The 20,105-nt window shown below is 40.2% G+C and overlaps 1 protein-coding gene across 11 annotated transcripts in view; it reads left to right on the top strand.

Annotated features, from left to right (window-relative positions):
- Positions 1 to 20,105, top strand: part of GDAP1 (ganglioside induced differentiation associated protein 1) — a 48,397-nt gene that overhangs the window by 16,722 nt on the left and 11,570 nt on the right. For 3 of the 11 annotated variants that reach the window (XM_070481023.1, XM_070481021.1, XM_070481022.1), the window contains exons 3-5: positions 9,174 to 9,299; positions 14,312 to 14,613; positions 15,300 to 15,492. The exons of 2 other annotated variants lie outside the window; for them this stretch is intronic. In XM_070481023.1, coding sequence (XP_070337124.1) covers positions 14,497 to 14,613; positions 15,300 to 15,492 — 310 coding nt within the window. In that variant the 5' untranslated portion in view covers positions 9,174 to 9,299; positions 14,312 to 14,496. Of the gene's footprint in view, positions 1 to 9,173; positions 9,300 to 14,311; positions 14,908 to 15,299; positions 15,493 to 20,105 lie in introns of those variants that run through there. 6 more of the 11 variants (XM_044765898.2, XM_070481029.1, XM_070481025.1 and 3 more) reach the window with 5 other exon arrangements.

Raw genomic sequence — 20,105 nt, 5'->3', positions numbered from 1 at the left:
AAATCTTCCTCAAGCAAAAAGAGAAGATTGGCAATGGATGTAAGCTCAGGGACAATCTTCCTCACCAAAAAACAAAACCAATCATTTCTGTAGGGCAATTTCCAAACTCACCTGATGACAGTCACCAGGGGGCGCTTGTTAAGCATACACATGCCCAGGTCTCTCCTTTGGTAAATTCTGATTCAGTGGGTTTGAGTTGGAGCTCAGGAATCTGTGTTTTGTTTTTTTAGTGAGGAAGATCTGCCCCTGAGCTAACATGTGTTGCCAATCTTCCACTTTTTTTCCTTGGGGAAGATTCACCCTGAGCTAACATCTGTGCCAGTCTTTCTCTATTTTGTATGTGGGATGCCACCACATCATGGCTGATGAGTGGTGGAGGTACAAGCCTGGGATCCAAACCCATGAACCCTGGGCCACCAAAGTGGAACATGCCAGACTTAAGCACTGTGCCACAGTGCCAGCCCTGAGGAATTTGTGTGTTTAAGAAATACTTGAGTGTTCTTCAGGGAAACATTATTGTAGGGTAATCCCCTCATGTGGACTCCCTTAGAATCCATAAATTGATGAAATAGATTCAAAATTGCCGGATACTAGTGATCCTAATATTAGTTCATCTTTCTTGCGTGAATTATCTTTCAAAGTGCTTTGATAATGATAAATAATATCCTCCTCATTATTTTAAAAGCAAAATTCAAAAGTACGTGTAAGAGCATACCTCCTAAGGACATGTGTACAATAGACAGTGAATATCTACAAAATAAAACAAACTGGTAATGGGGTGGCCTTGAAACCTAGACCTTAACAAAAATCTGATAACTCTGGACCAGATCAACTGGTGGATTTGTAAGGTCTCCGTTCCTTGCCCAACATCTCTGGAGTGTGGGCTCGGGAGGTGTGCTGTTTTTAGGGATCACTGGCTTTGAGAGGTCTGTCTCCTTCACCCATTGTGGAGAAGTGGAAGGGCACAGGGCCTGGGCTAAGCTAGAAAGAGCTGAGGGTTACCACACAGCAAGGTAGCTCCAGAACCAGCTCCTGAGGTTTCCAGCAATTTAGCAGTGTAGCCTTGATCCTGCTGGCAAGTTTCACATGGCCCTGGACTAGCTTGGCACCGTGGCAGCCAGGCACACTGGCTTGACCCATGCTCCTGATTATTGGCATCTGTATTAACTGGCTTTCCTGTCTGTCATCCATGGGGGTTTACAGCAGCATTGAGATGGGGGGGCTTAGAGTTGAACACACAGGAAGAGAATGTGTCCAAATGATCCTGGGACCACCTCTTTCAGTTTTTTTTTTAAACAATTATGTCAGATAGATTAAAAAAAAAATGTCTTTCCTTTCTACCATTATTAGCAAATGCTTTGGTGACTGCTGAATCATATATTTCTTAAGAGCTATTCTGTTCAAGCAGCAACCGAATTTTGCTAAAAAATCTGTAGCCTTTATAGTCACTTCCATACTGGTTATGGTGTATGTATGTTTTGTCTTCAATTAGCATCTCAGTAGGCTGTATGCAAGAGCTGGTTCACTTTGTGATTCTCCTTCATCTCAAAGGCCATATGTTAGTTTTTCTCAAAATTTTTCCTTCTTTTGGATTGTTGCATGTTAATGTAATCCACTAATTAAAAGACCTTAAAATGTTAGAAATGGTCTTTTTCCCTCTTTACAGCTATTTTAGTGATGTGAATATAGTCTTCAGCTTTTCCTTTTGTTCATTTACTCAATGTATATATAGTGAGTACCTTCTACATGGGGTGCCCTCTAATGGATATGAAGTCCTTAATGACCTGCCCTCGTGAAATGTGCAGTCCACTGGGTTGGGGGGACGGAATAGATACTAAATCAATATATCATTGAAAATTGCTGTACTATAGAAGAAAAAGGAGTGCTATAGAAAAGAATATCAAGGGACGTGAAATTTCATTTAGAGTACAAGGTCAGGAAAGGCCTTCTTATCCATCCATCCATCCAACCAACCAACCAACCAACCAACCATCCATCCATCTTTTCATCCATCATTTCAACAGATATTGCTCAGATGCTTCTCTAACAAAGTGACATTTAAACTAAGTTCTGAAGGCTGAGGAGGAGATAGCCTGGAAAGTAAGTATGAGATTAGCTGAAGAAGAAGAAACAACTCTGAGGCAGAAAAGAGCTTGGCACAAAGAGGAACCCAAAACAGAACAATGTGCTCAGGCTCTTTGAGCAAGGAAGAGCATCTTGTTGAGAGATGAAGGTGGGGAGGGAGGCAGCAACCAGGGTCTGATTGTGATCTTCTAAGAGCTCAGTAAAAAGTGATGACTATGTAGCCACTTCCCCCATAGCTGGGGGTAGGGCAGAGAGAGGAAAAGAGGAAGAAGGGTAGTACTGGAAAGAAATTATGAAAAGAGTGCTAACTGCCAGCCCCTCCCCGTTGATTCTGATACACACCCTGAAGCAAGATGTGACCCCCTCTGCTACAGAACAATGTTTTTCAAATTTGAGAAAGGCGCAAGTAGCTTTTGAAGGAAAACAAAAATTTATCCGGATCTCTCTCTCATGGTGGTTTAAATAATTTTATTTAAATACACAATCATTGTATATGTATACCTTAATATGTAAACCACAAAATAAGGGATACCTCTGTGTGCTTACAGTTTATTTGCAGCATAAAATCAGCATAAATTGAAAACAAGTCATACTGAAATTAACAACCTGAATGTAATGTGACAGATGATGTTTTGATGAAATGAAATCGCTGCTTGCATTTTAAAAAGTTATGGCACCGCCTGCAGAGGCTTCTCCTGATTCAGCACATGCATGCTGCCAGATGCCGCTAGAACTCCTCGATGGGAGCTATTAGAAAGCCTTTCTTCCTACAGAGTGCCGGCAGACCATTTGGCTATTGGGTGGAGATGCATTCATTTACATGCTAGGTCTGCCTCTCTTCTTCGTTAGTCAGAAACAATTAAAGACTCAGTGCCAACGTCAGCCTAAACCTAAACACAAGATCAGCCGTCAAAACCAACTAACAGTCCATGGAGATGAAAAATCTAGAGAGAATTACCAGACCCCTTAGGATACATGGTTGAATTCCCAAGGGTGCCTGGACTTCTGTTTGGATAATAATTCTAAATATGAGAGTGGATTATTCCCAGAGACTTCCTAGAGGAAAAAGCAAAACTATTCCTTCTCACATAGAGCCACAGGGACAGGATAAATTGTTCCTTCTAGCATTCTAAAAAGAGATCATTGGAATCCAAGGTTTGGTAGGGTCAAGAGGGATCATTAAGATTTGAGTGTAAGGAGAGACCAACTTGGGTGTGGTCATAAGTCCTTGTGGTTCCTGCTTATAGTACTCAGGACAGACAAGATTAGAAAGAGGCGACTGAAAGGTCTTTGCTTCCCTGGCCGTGTGGCTGAAAAAGGCTTACAGCACTAACCTCCCAAGTTAGGTGCACCAACTGATGCATTGGGGTATAGGAAGAAAATATTGAGGGCCCTGGGCAACCTGAGCCCCACCCTCAGGCACGTAGAGAACAGCTCTCAAAGAGGTTTGAGTGGGAGCTTTGTAAAACTGAGAGCTCTCAACAGTTTGTATAATTTTCCAAATGCAAAGAGCAGCCAGTGAAAGAAATGTTGATATAGCTTACCACTGTGAATTGGTCAGGTTAATATATTTGAAATGTCAACAAAAGTTAAGTTTTACTCTTCCAAGGGTCACAAGTCTTCCCATCCATCAGTGATGTCCATGACTTCCTGGAGAGGGGTGGGCGAGGTACAAGGGAGTAAACTTGAAACTTCCAACTTGCAAACAAATTTTCACTTTAGAAGAAACGATACACAAGAGATCAATTCTGGTATTTGTAAGATTCAGGCTTTGCTGAGAGAAAAAAAAAATTATTTGTGGGGTTTCCAAAAGCCATCAGTTGGAGAATTGGACACAGGGTTTCTACTGTGAATCACAGATTAGAGAGGCTGTGGGATATGATATCAGAGCAGTTTGGAGAGGTTTGGGAGAGGTCGAGTGGGGATAGAAATTCCCAGACATATTGAGAATCTGAGGGATGAAGGGCCCCATATTCCATCTCTCTCTCAGACATCTGGGGAGCAGGTGGCAGCAGCCTCATCAAATAATTAGAACCGACACAGGACAGCCATGTTAGGACAGAGGGGACAGTGTGGGGTGTTTAGGCAGACAGAGCCTGAGGCGGCCCTGGAGTGGACCTGAAACCCTGCCCAGATCCCTCTTCTGGACCAGGCACTCGTTCCCCCAGCTGCTGTGAGCGCTGGCAGCTGATGCCTTGCGGCGGAGTCCTCCCAAGAATTGCTCTTAGCCAAAGAAGGCCTCCTAGCCCAAGGTCATGTGAACTTCCTGGAGCAGCCCACGTCCAATGACTGGTCCACTGCGGGGGATATAATGGTCTAGCCCCTTTGCTGCAATTGGAACAACTTCTAAAAGACTGTTCCAGCTCCAGAGCAACCTGTACAATCAGCTTCTTTGCAACCGCACAGCAGTTCTAACTTCTCTCTCTGCTCAGCCCAGCTTCCCTCACTTCCTTACAGGTGTCGTTCTGGAGAACGTTTGCCAATAAATCTTCTATAGGCAAATCTCAAAATCTGTTTCCTGGGCAACATGAGCTACAACAGGCCTCCTAAATCTCCTTGGCTCTGGGGTTGGGGGTTTGAAACACGGAGGAAACCTGAGATGAGTTCTCCTGACCTGGCGTACATGAGAATTACGAGCGGGCGGCCTGCCAGTGGGTGGCTGTGGTGTGATGAGTAGGAAGGCTTCGGGTGGGTGTCACGAAGGCAGAGACTGGATGGAAGATGTGCTTGAATTTCAGAGGATCAGTGAGAGCCAAAGATTGAGTCAGCGTTGGTGGGGAGGAGTGGATGGCCGCACACTGACCACGCTAGAAGGACTGGCCAGGAGTGACCCCAGATATGAACCCTTCAGCAGAGGCAGCAAAGCCACATGTCAAGTCTCAAAGATCCAGCTGGACAAGATAAGTCAGGGGAGGCCAGGGAGGACCAGAGAATGGCTGTCAAATGGTTGCCCCTCTCTTGACATCAAGTGAATACTGAGCCACCAAAAAATTATATCCACTCCCCTCCTCCCTCCCACCACCCAAGGGAGGGGGAAGGGTGGCTGAATATTTACTCCCAAGAGATTTGTACCAGAGGTGGTTGATTTACCCTAAAAAGGACAAAATTAAAAGTTTTCCCGCCCTCAGTGGAAATGGGTGCAGAAACATGCAACTGAAAAGAGGGAGGGAAGACAAAAACACAATATCAGGGGAAGAAAGCCATATATGGCTTAACACTAAAAACCAGGCCTTGTTCTAAGTGCTTTTATTTAAATAGTTCTATAGTTTATAGACTTTTCAGGTGAAAATTAGCCAAGCTGCCAGCTGATAGTGTACTTTACATACTTCCCTGGATATGGAAAAGGTATTTCCCCGGCAGGCAGGCAGCCAGGCTCATCCGAATCTGGAGCACAGCTCCTGCGTATTGTCATCTTAAGAATGAACAGACAGGTTGAAGATGAACCACGACGGATCCAAAGGAAACTCCAAAGCTGGAGTGAGGTTAAACTTCTCGGCTCTAAAATGAAAACAAGGCTCCGATCTCAGCCTTTTAATCTTTCTGACTTTACATAGAGTTTTCTCATTTAATTCTCACCACAACCCTATTTCACGGAGGAAAATGGAAGCTTAATGAGGTCTCCCAGCTGGGCCGGGGCTGAGCTGGGATTCGAACCCAGACAGCTGGTTCCAGAGCCCATGCATGCCACCTCTGCCTCCCCTACGCTTTCTGCTTTTGTGTATGTTACAAACTGGATTTGTGGAAAGGCACATGGAATCTGAAGAGTCATTTTAGCAAAGCTAGAGACGTCACTATTGCCAAGATCAGCCAGGTGAGTTACAAACATGGAGAGATTATTAGTTATGGTGGGGGATTTGACCATTTGGTAATGAACAGGGGTTAGAGATAAAGTCAGAAGCACTCTCATTTGGAGCATCATGTAATGCATGTGGTAATTAGTTATTTATGTGTCTAAGTTCTTCATTTAGAAAATCTGTATATCGTTCCTTTCTGGGAGGCAACACCTGTGCCCTGTATCATTGTATCCTTAATAGGAGTTTCTTAGTAGCTTGTCATTTAGTCCCTTTCACGTCACAGTAGAGGAGTGTCTTAGTAAGGAAGAAGGAAGGGACTGAGGCAAGTAAGAAATCTTCAAGTGTTCTGGTAACATTTGGACCCTCCCAACACTCAGCGGTGGAAAACTCAACATTTGCCAAATTTCTGAGCTGTGTTGTTTTTTTCCCCTTTATCCGTGTTTTATTTCCTTAGCAAAGTTACCACCAAGAGCAGTTTATGATAATAGTGGGAAGCTAACAGTACACATTTAAAATACAGGACGACAGAATTTAAAGCTTTTAATACCATACAGCAAATAGATTTGGGCATACTTAAGAACTTCTCATTTTAACTTTCCTCCTGATAGAATCTATTTGTATCACCGGTTTTAGCCTTGCAGACTTGGAGGGAGTGGTGAAAGATGAACGGGCAGTGCTCGGCCACAAGGGGAGAAAAACGTCATCCAGCCCCCAGAATAGCAACAGCAATAAATATGGTCATGTCGCTCTTCTGCTGAGGCCGAAACGACAGGCAGGATCACATTTGCGGCACCCAACAGGCCTACTGGCTTCAAGGGGCTGGCTCAGGCCTTTGGAGGAAACGTGTACAACCGGAGTGGCTAGATTTTGGAGCTATGACTTAGCACACAAAGAGGGCACAGATCCCACTGCAGAGCTAGGGGGCCTCGGCACCCTTCTGGCCACGGGGGAGTACGTTCTAAATCAGCTTTCGGGACAGCTGGCTCGGGGCTCTTGAGAGCTGAGCGGAGAACTTCCCTGCATGTCTGCCTGAGAACTTGCTGTTATCTGCAGCTGCCACAGCCATCAGGGCACATGCGTAATGAGGAAAGTGAAAACGAGGGCTCTCGTGGGTCATCAGTTATTTAAAGAGGGCCCATCGGCTTTCAGCCGCTTCATTGTACAGAATCAGCACCTTTGCTCCTGGGGTCTTCGAGGAAGGAGCATCCTCCTCCCTTCGAAACTCCTCAACTCTCCCTTTGCAGACCAAGTCACTGGGCGCTAGCCGTTTCTGGGACTCCGTGTGCTTCTTTGTCTGTCCCTTTTCATATATATTTCAATTTTGTAGAATATGTGGCCATGTCTCTGGTTGGTTGTAGTTTTACCATCTTTACATTCTTTTGCCATTGGAATTAGCAGGATTGAGCTTTTACAGTTCCAGAACTTGCAAACAGCAGTAGTCTTTTAGACTGAAAAAATTTGAAGCCAACATATGTACCCGATTGTTTTAATGTGTTTGGAAAGGCAAAGCATCACCTGAATTTGACCAGTTTTCCTTTTTCTGGTAGACTTCCTTGCTCTCAAAGGATATAATTTCTTATAAAGCCAAGCTCCTTCTCTCTGTGATTTTCGTAGTTCACTGGTCTCTCCAACTGGTTCCCTATGTCACATGAGTCGTCCCTGGAAACAAGTTCACTGTAGCCACGTCACCCGTTTCTCTCATGTGGCTTTAACAAGCACAGATTCAGTCCCGTGCTTTCATTTGTCTCAGTTACATGCTTAGGATTTAAACTAATCTTTTCTCTATGGACCACAATATTGCTTTTATTTGAAAAATACGGTATGTAAAAAATTAAAGGGAGTGTTGCTCTTGACTTTGATATCTCAATGTAAAATTCAGCACTGTGTTTTATTGTCATTATTATCTTATGCCTCCTTAGGATCTTATTAAGACCAACAAGATAAAGAAAGTAGTTTTTATAGCACTAGCTCTCATGTTTGTTCTCTCAACGTCCCTGGTGACGTTGGGTGGTGAAGAAAAAAATCACGCCAGTGTGTTGAAGTCGGTGCCAAAGGAACATAGACGACTATTTGGTGCCCAGGATCTGCTGCTGCCCAGAACCTTATCTTGTCCTATTTATACATTCACAGGCAAAATCTTACTTAGAGTAATCCTTGCAACATTAGCATTTTCTTTCTTTAAAGCTTATGTCTTTGAGTTTTTATGCCATTTTTCTCAGGTGGCCAGAGACACTGCAGGCATAAATTAACTTCTCTACTTGTTATTTAGTGACTTAAAGAACAGAAAAGCAAGGACATTGGAAAAATAAATTCCAAGGTATTATTAAATATTCTAATTTGAATTACAAAGATAAACGCCAAATGATGTTAAATCCCTGGAAAGATGCCTTTAAACATGAAAAGAGAATGCTAAGATAAGGTGTCTGGGAAGACTACCTGAATCACTCATTGGGAAATAGGAAGAAAAAGTCACCTTCCACTGAGAGGCTGGCATTCTATAGTTATGATGAAAGGATGAACTGTACACGAGCACACTGTGAATTACTAAGAAAGCACTTAACTTTAGGAAATACAAAAAAAAGCGGCAATTTCAAGCATTAAGTATCCTCTATAGGACATGCTTTTGCCAAGACTGTGTCTAAATATCCTAGAGGCTTTCATAGTTGCAAACATTTATAAATAGACTTCTTAATTATTGTAACATTAAGGAAAGAAAGGCTAATATTATTCAAATACCAGTAGAGCACACTGGGAAGTGACTCCTTTTTATCACCTTGACTTCTCTCACCTTCATATTGTAAGTGATATTTGCATAATATTAACATAATCATCAAAGTGTTCTTTTAAGGATCTATTCCAAAGGGCACAGCATGAAGTCCAGAAAGGAACCTGGGTGGATCCATGAGTAGTATCTAAGTATTTTATCATTTATTTCTTTTACTAGAAAAATTTAACTTCCACCTAATGCTGATTATTCCCCTATGGTTTTGAAATATAAATGGGTAAAACGCACATTAAATTATTATAGAGAATTGCCAAAAACAAAGTTCCAAAGTACAGGCCATCTAGCAGACATGCTCCTCTGACTGGAGGACATACCATATTAATAGTTAACATTTACCCAGAGTGTTAAAAATACCAGTTATTTTTTTAGCATTGTATCATTATTATGTGCTCTAATTTTTATATACCTTGTGCTAAACATTGTGTTAAATATTTGGCATTTTAAAAAACCACAATTAACCTTCAATGTATTTCAGTGAAGGTGGTGTGATCACTTCATCTGGTTTATAGGTGAGGAAGCTGTCCCGTGATCACGTAGCTGGCGAGCGGTGGATCCAGGATTTGAATCCAGTTCTGACTTTAGAGTCTGAGCTCTTAACTACTGCTTCATGCTCTGGAGTGGAGGGTGATGCTAAGGTACGGTGGAGAAATTACAGGGGAAAGTATAACCTCAGGCACTGCATTCATACAGTGAGAGGACCCACAGTGTCCTAATCCTTCATTGTAAACTCAAGAAACTCAGCAGAAGTCAACTGTGACGTAATCGATAAATAATAGAAGGCTCCAGAATTGGCCCTGTGTCTAGGCCGAGGCCAATGGTGGGCCATGCACGAGCTGTGGGATATGGTTACATGGGCGTAGAATTTGGAGCTAGAAGCCTTGTTTTAGTTTTTGCTCTGCTAATTATTAGTGGCGTGGTTAACTTCATATCTCACTGCTAATTCCTTATCTCTAAGAGAGGGTTGTTGGGGAAATCAAATGAGTACTGTTTTTTTAAATCTCTTTATAAACTTGTAGAAGGAAATTAGATACTATTAGAGAAATGTTGGTATAAATTTGTAATAAGCGTTGGTTTAGTTTTAGCAGGATATTCTTCCTATCTTCTTTCTCTCCATTTTTTCTATGAACTCTAAACAATCTTGGGCAAAAAGTTCCTGAAGTAAAACCCTTAGTGACTTAAGGAATAAGAAATAGTTGCTTATGCGACTACTGAATCACAGCCGATGACTCTGTGGTCATCCCTCATACACTAAGGCTGTATCTTGTGGTGGTGAGAACATGAACCCTAGACCAGACTTCTGGGGTTACATCCCCCTTTTGACACTTGCTAATAGAGTGAGTTTGGGAAATTTCCTGACCTCTCTGTGCCTCAATATCCTCATCTATAAAATGGATGTGGTATTTCTCCCTGCCTTAAAGGATTTTGAAGTGTTAAGTACAACATCCATAGAAAGCCCTCGAAATAGTTCCTGGCACACACTCCAAAAATTATTAGCAACCATATCGTGCAAATGCATACTTGTTTGAATTGTATATTGGTCCATATTCATGTATTTATTCTGAAATGAGAGATGGATGAGAGAAGGTGGACAGGGACATAAAATCCTTTCCACCAGAAATATGGCTGAAAGTGTATTCTGTACTAAAAAAATAAAGAATTTAGTGCATCGTTCACATTAGTAGTCATTCACTGAGAAACTAGAAAATTAATCAAATTATTATCAGTCTACAGTAACCTCACAGCTAGAACCTCCTGAATTAATAAGTTGCACTTAGTATTAAATATGATTATTTGCTCTGGGATGCAAGAAAGTCCACAGGAAACATTTCAGAATTTTAACAGCAAGTCTAGGCTCTTCTAAGGTCTTTGAGGCTTTTGCTTAGAAGCCTGCAGGGGGGTCATCTACATTTTTGAGGGGAAAGTGGAGGAATCTTGGCATCTTGAGCCTCTAAATTCTAACTCATGATTTGCTTGGCACCATGGGGTTTTACTGGGCTGTTTTGTGGAGGTGGTTCCAAATTATTTAACCTTTTCTTCCAGATACCATAAATCAGGCTTTGAGTTTCCTGCACTCTTCTGCTCTACAAATTTTACAGATGGGGCAAACTAGAGCCTGAGGATTAGGATGGTTCATCAATTATACGCCAAATTGGTAGTTCTCAAACTTAATGTGCATCAGAAAAGCTGATGAATGGTTTCCCTTCAGTTTAAAAGTCTGCAGGGCTTTTTAGGGGCTGGCCCGGTGGTGCAACGGTTAAGTTCTAACGTTCGGTTTCTCGGTGGCCCTCGGTTCACCGGTTCGGATCCTGGGTGCGGACATGGTGCTGCTTGGCACGCCATGCTGTGCTAGGCGTCCCATGTATAAAGTAAAGGAAGATGGGCATGGATATTAGCTCAGGGCCAGGCTTCCTCAGCAAAAAAGAGGAGGACTGGTAGTAGTTAGCTCAGGGCTAATCTTCCTCAAAAAAGTTGAAAAAATAAAAAGCTGCAGGGCTTTTTAAAACCCTGATTGCTAGGCTCCACCTCCAGAGTTTCTGATTCAGTAGAATGTACATTTCTAACAAGTTCTCAGGTGATGCTGGTCTGTTTGTCAGGGGACCACCTTTGAGAGCCATTGTGATAAGTCAAATACAGGAGTCAAGTTGATTAGGGCTCCTGTAAACTAGTCAGAACCATCCTAATTCCTTTACCAAATCGATGCACTTGATGAGCCATCTTTTCTCTCATTCAATTAGATAATACTTAAGAGTTTCGTAGGTGCTTGAGAATATCAGGTAACAGAAGTTGTTTATATTTGAGATAAAAATTCTCAAAACTAGTTTCTAATTAAGGACTTCCCCCAGCCATTTTTTCCCCTATGTGTATACCAATTATAAGTCCTATGCAATTCACATGGTCAGATAACTGACATGGGTCAGGGCAGAGCAGGCAGAGTAGCTGCTGGGGGCTTGGTTGGTATTAAAGTTGCTACTCTCAAGAGAAAGTGGAGAAAATTCTATTTTTTATATATGTACAAAATTTCTTTTCCTAATTTGGGAAACTTTGGTTTTCAACTAGATAGCTTAATTAGTTAAATATATTCTCTGGAAAGTATCACCATTTCTGTTTTCTAATTTGTCAAGGAAAAAAATAGCAGGGGATTGATTATTCTCAAAAATATAGAGACCCCTTGTGGTCATTCGTAAAAGTACTTTAAAAAACAGAGACCTAGAGTATTCCAATTTGTCAAAAGGTTTCAAGATCTCTGGCTTAGTTGACATACATAAATATATTGAATATCTGTCAAAATAGATAAGTAATAGGACTTTACATAATGGTAACTTCTATAAATATGTACATCATTCAGCCATAACAGTTCTCCATGATATATTAAAACTTGATTGAAGCATAAGACATAAAAGAAAGTGCGCAAATCATAATTGTCTAGCTCTAGGAATTTTCCCAAACTGGAGATATCTGTATAGTCAGCATATCTGGTAGATTTTTATCATAATTTTATAGGAGGGTGACTCAGGCTCGGAAAGGTTATGTGATCTGTTTCATAACATCAATCAAATCCATTTTAACTTCGTTCACTCAGAAATGTTTCAATGAATAAAGAATTTCAATAAATATTAACATAAAAGACAGTCAATTTAGAAAGCCAGGATCCACAGTCCAGATATATAAGTATCAAATTTTGTTAAATGAAATTACTTTTACACAGAGAATTTCTAGAGCAGAAGACTAAACAGGCCAAAATTTATTATTATTATTATTATTTGTTGTTGTTTGTAATTGTTTGCTGTTTGTGGTGGTGATCTAGTTTTTTCCTCTATTAATTATATGCAGTTTTGGAGCATCTTTCACTTTGGGTTCCTACTTTGGGTTCCTGGGGATACTAAGAATAATATTCCGTCCTTGCCCCTAAGAGGCTCAGAGTCTAATGTGCAAGAGAGACATATAAACATAGTTTGATACAGTACTTTGTGCTCTAAGGGGAGTGTATATATCTCTGTGGACTTATTTTCAGGAAGGTGGCTATGTTTTCCCCAGAGTATACCCCAGGCTGTGTAAAGCTTGAAAGTCCACAATTTTCTCTCTTTGGTTTAAAGCTAGCATAGTGTATTAGAAAATAATACTTGACTAGTAGTCAGAAAACTTGTGTTTGAGTTATAGCTCTTTCACTTACTAGCTCTAGGATTTGGGACTAGTCTCTCAGTCACTAAACCTTATTTCCTTAACTATAAATTAGGACACAATTTAGTAGAAGCTCTGAATAAACATGTGATTGGATAATAAGGTTTTTATATTACTGACAAGTGGCTTTTATTAGGACGGAAAATAGGAGATTATGGATCAATGAAAGGAGATGTAACAGTCTTTTTCTACCTCTGTCATCATTTAAAAACAAAACAGACACCATCAGGTTTCCTTATCTCTTCTGTTTAGTGATATTCTTTTAATATTAAAAACTTTAAGAAGTAAAAGCAACACATATTCAGTATAGAAAAATTACAGTATATAGAAGCATAAAGAAATAAAAGTCACCTATATTATACAAGGTTGATGTATTAATGAAGACAGATTAAGACAATAATACCCGGAAACCACCAAGTAACAGTGGCTCAAAGAACAATAAATGAAGTATTGTAAAGGGGAGGAAGGACCTCATGAGATTTTGTCTCTTCCCAGGGGCCTTTTCTGACATGAGCTGCATGCCTGCCTCGCTTTTCTCATAGTACCTTGTGTTCACCCTAAGACTGACAGTTCTCATCTCTCTTGTGGTGTCTATTTATTTTGTTGTCTCTGCCATCAGACTTACATCTTGGGTCCCGGGTGTCAGTCTTATATTCCCAGGGCCTAGCTTAAACATGGAACATGGTAGGTGCTCCATAAATAATTGCAAATGAATTATACAAGCATTCATTTCATGGTCGTATTAATACATATTTACTGAAAGAGAAATTTCATTAATTTACTGTTACACCAAATTTTAAGAGGTATACAATAATAACTAGATTAGTATAATATTATGATTTTGACCATGGCTATAAAGAGAATGTTTATAAGGCAACTGAACTTGTGAATAATATTGAGTGCCTATGACATGCCAGGCTGTTTTGAGCATTTAACATCATATTTACTTATTTAATTCTCACAAAAACCCTCTGGGGAAATAGAATTATCTCCACTTCAAAAATCGGAAAAATTGAAAACCCAGGACATGAACTCAGGTAGCTATGCTCTAAAAATTCTGTGTTTAACAACTAGGTTATTTTACCTCTCCATTGTTTATAAGATTTATTATTATTATTAATTATTGTTATTATTTGCATCACTCCATAGTAGCATCTTCTAATGAGAACTCATAGGTCCTCATCCTGTGGTTTTGTCTGTCAACCAGAACTTCTCTTCCGCCAAAGGGACAGACTCTCCAAGAGGAACTCTAAGTATATTGTGAAATTGCTGCTTTCATATCTGAGCAACCTCTACTCCACCTCCAAAACCGATGGGTTATTTGTAATCAACATTATTCATTACTCATTTTATAATCCGGGACTCACACTTTAGATTGTTTCCCTTAAAAAACATCCCGTTGCACCTCCCACGTAACTTCCGTATTCCAGAGGCTTTCTGGCGCGCAGACACTGCCGCATCTTTGCAGATTCGGCCCCGCAGCTTTCTCGCCGCCGAAACTACACTTCCCAGCCGTCTGTTCGGCCGTGCGGACTCGCTTTTCCCTGCTCCCGGAGGCTTCACGGAAAATCTAACGACGCTTTGCCGAGCAGTGTGGGTGGGAGAAGTACAGGGCGGACAGTCGAGGCTCTCCGGCCGCTCGCGCACCTCGAGATGGCCCGGAGGCAGGACGAGCAGAGAGGGAGCGCGCCCTTGATGGCGGAAGGCAAGTCGGACGCGGAGGTTAAGCTCATTCTGTACCACTGGACGCATTCCTTCAGCTCGCAAAAGGTACAGGCCTCGGCTGGGGCGGGCCGCGCGGATCGGGCTTCAGCACCAGGACAGCTCCCTCTGGGTCTCGCCCGGGTGCGCGGGCCCACCGAGAAATGGGCCTCCCACGCCCTAACCCGGCGGGCGACCCCTGGAGGGCAGGGATGCTCCTTGAGGGGGAGCAGAGAGAATCAGTCTGAGATGGAAAGGCGCTGCCACTCGTGAAATGCGACAAAAAAGCATCACTTTCGGTTTTTGGACTGCAGGCCTTGCCGCCTGGGCCTTGGAGACGGAGGCAGAGGGAAGCGCCTTCCTGTAAATGCATAGTATACAGTTCCTTCTTTTACTCTTTCTTGTTCGTATTCACTCTCTTCAACGAGGCCTAACATACCTATATTTTAGATTCTTGCTGGGGGAGGACACATGGGTCCTAATTAGGCTTAGGACCCAAAGAAAGTAGTGGTGATGGCAAGGGTGACTGTGAAATGAATATAGCCAGAATCATTCTTATTTTATCTTTTCTAATTTATAAGAGTAAGACTCTAGAATATATCTGACTTATTAATTCCAGGAAAAGGAATAGTGAAAAAGAATGTTGAAAATATTAGTAACTCAGGAAAGCACGGAAAAGCTGCTCAGTGGTGTTCAGGGACGTCATTTAATTGATGGTCTGTATGTGTTGTGGTAACCGGTGTGAACTCTTCCAGGTGCGCCTGGTAATTGCTGAAAAGGCATTGAAGTGCGAGGAACATGATGTAAGTCTGCCCCTGAGTGAGCACAATGAGCCTTGGTTTATGCGTTTGAACTCAACTGGAGAAGTGCCTGTCCTTATCCACGGGGAAAACATTATTTGTGAGGCCACTCAGATCATTGATTATCTTGAACAGACTTTCCTGGATGGTAATGTTAAGGCTATTTGTGATTTCTTGGATTTACTTTCTACACAAATCTATGTGTCTCCTCCCTCCCTGTTTGCTTCCTCCCTTCCTTCTTTCCTTCCTTCCTTCCTTCCTTGTTTCCTCCCTCCCTCCCTCCTTCCTTCTTTTTGGTTTCATGATGGTGGTTTAGTGCTAAAAACCTTTTCCATTTCCATAAGCACACAAATATAAAATTGGTCAATGACATAAATTTTGTATAAGCCAGTGTAACTTCATTTAAAACATTTCATGTAAACTACAAATTTTAATGTTGGAATTTTCAGATTCACTTGCAAAAAACCTTGCAGGTGTGTGGCTTGTAGTGGTGATTTATTAGCCTTGAAGTCAAATTCGTAATATTGATTCTAAATATACACTGTGAAAATCAGTTTCATCTCGTTTACCAAATGGTTCCACCTTAAAAACAATAGGAGGGAAAAAGAGGAATAAATCTTAGGCAAGGGAGAATAGAATGTTGGTATACTTGGAGATCTTTGTCCTTGTTACTTATTGCAATTTGAATTTTATATCTTTTGTAAGGAATTATAGGGCTTAAATTTGTATCGTGTTTTTAAGTAATAATCATTTATTGACAGCCTGTTTCATGTCAGGCATTTAATAATTTCTATTCAGTCTTTAAAAGGACCCATCTAAGACAGGCATGATAGACTAGTTGCTCCCATTTTATACACGAGGAAAGAGAAACAGAAGCGTTGCCTAAGGTAATATAGCTATTTTATGGCAGAGTAGGGCTGGAATGCAAGTCTTTCAAATCCAAACCTTTGTATTACACTGACTGTCTCCCATAGTCGTTGCCACTTATGCATTGTCTCACTTGTTCCTAATGACAACCATTTGAGGTAAACTGTAGCTTCAATATTTGCTTGAGATTACAGCTGATCAGTGGCAGAATTGAGAGCAGAAGAGAGGTCTGCTAGCTTTCAGCTGAGTAGTCTTCTAAAACAGAAAGCTGCATGAGATCCAGTTACTCTCAAATCTACCACCAGTTAGGTTGATGTTAATTGGGCAAATAACACCAGAATATGGCCCCAAACTACTGGAAGCTGAGAAGGGATGTTACTAGGCAAAAAAATGTCTGAGGTATTTAGAAGGAAAATAGGAATGGGACCTAAATGGCGGTGGTGGTGGAGAAACCCCAGGGAATTAGATTAGCAATGGGCTACCCCTGTTCTTAGTGCAAGTGTTTAGTTCCCTAGGATTCTCATTGGAGGTTTTGGTTAGAGGTGGCCATTGATCCAAACCAAAGAGTTTCATGAACTGCTTTCTCCTTCACTGTTATTTACTATCCCTTATAAGTCTATATGCTTGGGACTGTACCAAAAATGGTACCCAATTGATTTAAGACAGTTTTTCTCTACCTTGAGCTTTTTGGAAATGGATGAGTCGGTTAAATGATAATTTGTATTTCTTGGGAGAAGTGGTTGTAATAATGTGAATAAAATAAAATAATTATATAAGAATTCTATTTTAAATAATCAAAAATTTAAAAAGATACAGTAAATGGAAAATCATTTTTAAATCTTTTGTTCACATCTCTTCAACTACTACTGCTACCGTCCTCCGCCTCCTCCTCCTCTTCTCCTTGCATTGTTTCACCTCTAAGATATTCAGTGATATAACATGTTACTTTACAACATAGTAATCTTAAAGATTATTAGGCTTTCTTAAAATTTTCTGCAGTCTTTTTCTTTTGCTTTGACTATCCAATAACAAAACTGAAATATATTCTGAGTCCTGGTCAAACAAGGGAAATACTGAGTTGTTCTTCTTATTAGTCTTTATTGAATCAGAGGAGAAAGCACCAGGAGCCACACATTAAGAGGAACGATGGAAACTAAGGAGTTTAATTCTGGTTGTGCCAAGAGAATAAATCGTCAAGAATCCTAGCTCAGTCTGAAGCTGTCGTGAACTTGTTGCATACCCTTGGCGACTTGACTTCTCTGCTTGTTCTTTTGGATTCGGTGATAGACTTTTATCAATTTTGGAGATGCAGCAAGTCCAACCAATTCTTATTTCACTCTTTCCCAGGAGAGTAGCCATTTCAGTTGGAAAGGGTTCAAAGAAGATTAAGGGACCTAAAACCCATGGTAGATATGAAGGTAGCAAGATAACAATTAGTGACATAAATGAAGGCTAGTCTAGTCCAAAGATGAAGTTTATCCCAAAGTATTAAAATAGAAAACAAACGTGTAAGTGTCGTCACAATTATCATCAAGATAATGTATATTTGTCATTAAGAACTCATGGAGATAAGGAAAAAAGCCTGACAAGAGATAGACAAATCTTATCCTAATTGTCACGGAGGGGGAAAGGTGAATTCTGTCAATCCTTGCTACTGAAAATGTGTTCCATTGGCCAAGAGCATTGCTATTGCCTGGGAGTTTGTTAGAAATGCAAACTCCTAGACTCTACTGCAGATCTCTTGAATTAGAATCTGCATTTTAACAAGATCCATACATTAAATGTTGAGAAGGACTGCTACACATTTACTGTGCATTAAGTAATTGCCTAAGATTTAAGCAGTGCTGTAAGTTACTGTCTTTAAGTGTGGCAGAGTTCCAGAATGGATGGTGAAAACTTAAAATATATATATATATTTTGGTATCTCAGTTAAAAGGAACCAGCTTAGGTTTTACATTACTGGAGAATGTCTTTAACCGAAACTTAAAGAAAAATGAGTCTGTTATCTGCTGGGCATGGTTCTAGATATAGTATATCTTGATTTAAGTAGAGCATTTGAGATTACTTCATGTGATATGCTTGTGGAATGGACCAAATATGGCTGGATGAAAGTAATGCCCATTTTCAGATGAATAAACCACTACATTGAAGAATATTCATTTATAAACTTCTTATAGTAGGTTGCCCATTTAGCTATAGACTTTAATTTTACTTATCCTGTAATAATTTTATTACACTTTAATTATTTCAATTACTTGTAGAACACGTAAACACCATAAGGTCAGAGACAGTGTCTCATCATCAACTGTATCCCCAATGCTTTGTATGGTGCATGTTATTTAATGTAAGCTTAATAAATACTTTCAAATGATTAAAATGAATGAATTATTGAAAACAGATATCAGCCTGGACAGGGATCTGACACTGCCGCTGTTGTTATAGGCTTCTATTCTCTGACTTGAGCTTAACAATTCTATAAATAACTTGAATAAAGACGTAGTAGAAATGCTATTTCATTTGCAAATGATAATAGCTGGGATAATTAAAATGATGACTAGCTTATGAAATGCTTCTCATGGAATAATAATATGGAAAAATAACTATGATAAAGTTTAACAAGGCTAAATCTAGTAAGTGAATTTTGTTTTTAAAAATCAACTGCATTAATGAAGGATGGGAGACCTGGCTTGCTTTACCAATAAAAGCCAATATTAAAATAAAAAGGCTAGTATGATCTCTAGAACTATAGGTTCTATCCAGAACATGGTGAACTGTGACCCACTGTATGCTGAAATGGTCATTTTCTTCAATTATGGATGGAACTTTGAGGAACCTTGACCAATTAGAATGATAATAAGTCAATGGATTTCGTGAGGCATGTAGTTGCTCATGGTTGTAATAGGAGACCTTAATTAAGTGTATCCATTCATCTAAATAACACAGTGTAGTCAGTTGGTATCTCCTTCGCTGTTATTTGCCATCCCTCATTAGTCTATTAGCTGGGGATTGTACTAAAAATGATGGCTTGCTGACCTGTAGACCTTTCTCACCTTTCTGTGTAATCAGTATTTACATCCTCGTGCTTTGGGATAAGTCCATTAAGTAACTGGTAGTTTGGGGGTGGAAGTCTGATAGCCAAGGCAATCCTTCTCAAGTCTTAGCCTAAAAAAGTGAATATCTAAGTTGGGGGATGGCTATACTTGATTTTTTTTTTTTTTGAAAGCAGTTATGTGGAAAACTAGTGTAGACATCAGTGATATTCCTGAGGTCAGAACTTGGGTCAAAGGAAGAATTTAGAAGTACTCTGTAATGGCTGCTCAACCAAGGGCTGGCCAAGAGCAATCTCTTCATTCATTCTCTCAGTAGCTATTTATTGGGTATTAATTGGTGCATGGTCCTGGGATATTTCAAAGATCCCAAATCATTAGAAGCTTACTACTCTTCAAAGATTATTTTATAAAGTTTTTAATAATGCCAAACCTGTCTGTAATACATGTGTGTGCTATTATTACTATTCACTTTGACAGACTCTTTTCATGTACATGACACCTTTTTCTATCTGGGCATGTAGTGAAGAATAGTTATATTGAAGCAAGCAATTGAGTAAGCTCGATGAGATATGGTGGGAAGCAAACTAGGGAAACTCAGGAGCGGTGGATGTAACAAGTGAATATTCACACTAATAATAGGGATTTTAAATCTAGATATTTCTTATGCTAATAATATCCTCTTTCAGTGAACTTTAGCTTGGCCACTAGATAGATAATAAAAAAGAATGTGGGCATGAAATAACTACAAAATACCAGAACACGTACTATTTATTACTACCAAATAACTCAGTGGTATCCTGGAATCGAGGATATCATATAGTGAATATTGAATTTTGGTAATTTA

Source organism: Equus asinus, chromosome 12 (assembly GCF_041296235.1).
Source record: "Equus asinus isolate D_3611 breed Donkey chromosome 12, EquAss-T2T_v2, whole genome shotgun sequence".
In the NCBI taxonomy this organism is placed as follows: Eukaryota; Metazoa; Chordata; class Mammalia; order Perissodactyla; family Equidae; genus Equus; species Equus asinus.
Note: the sequence above shows the minus strand (reverse complement) of the source record. Positions and strands in the feature narration are given on the sequence as shown.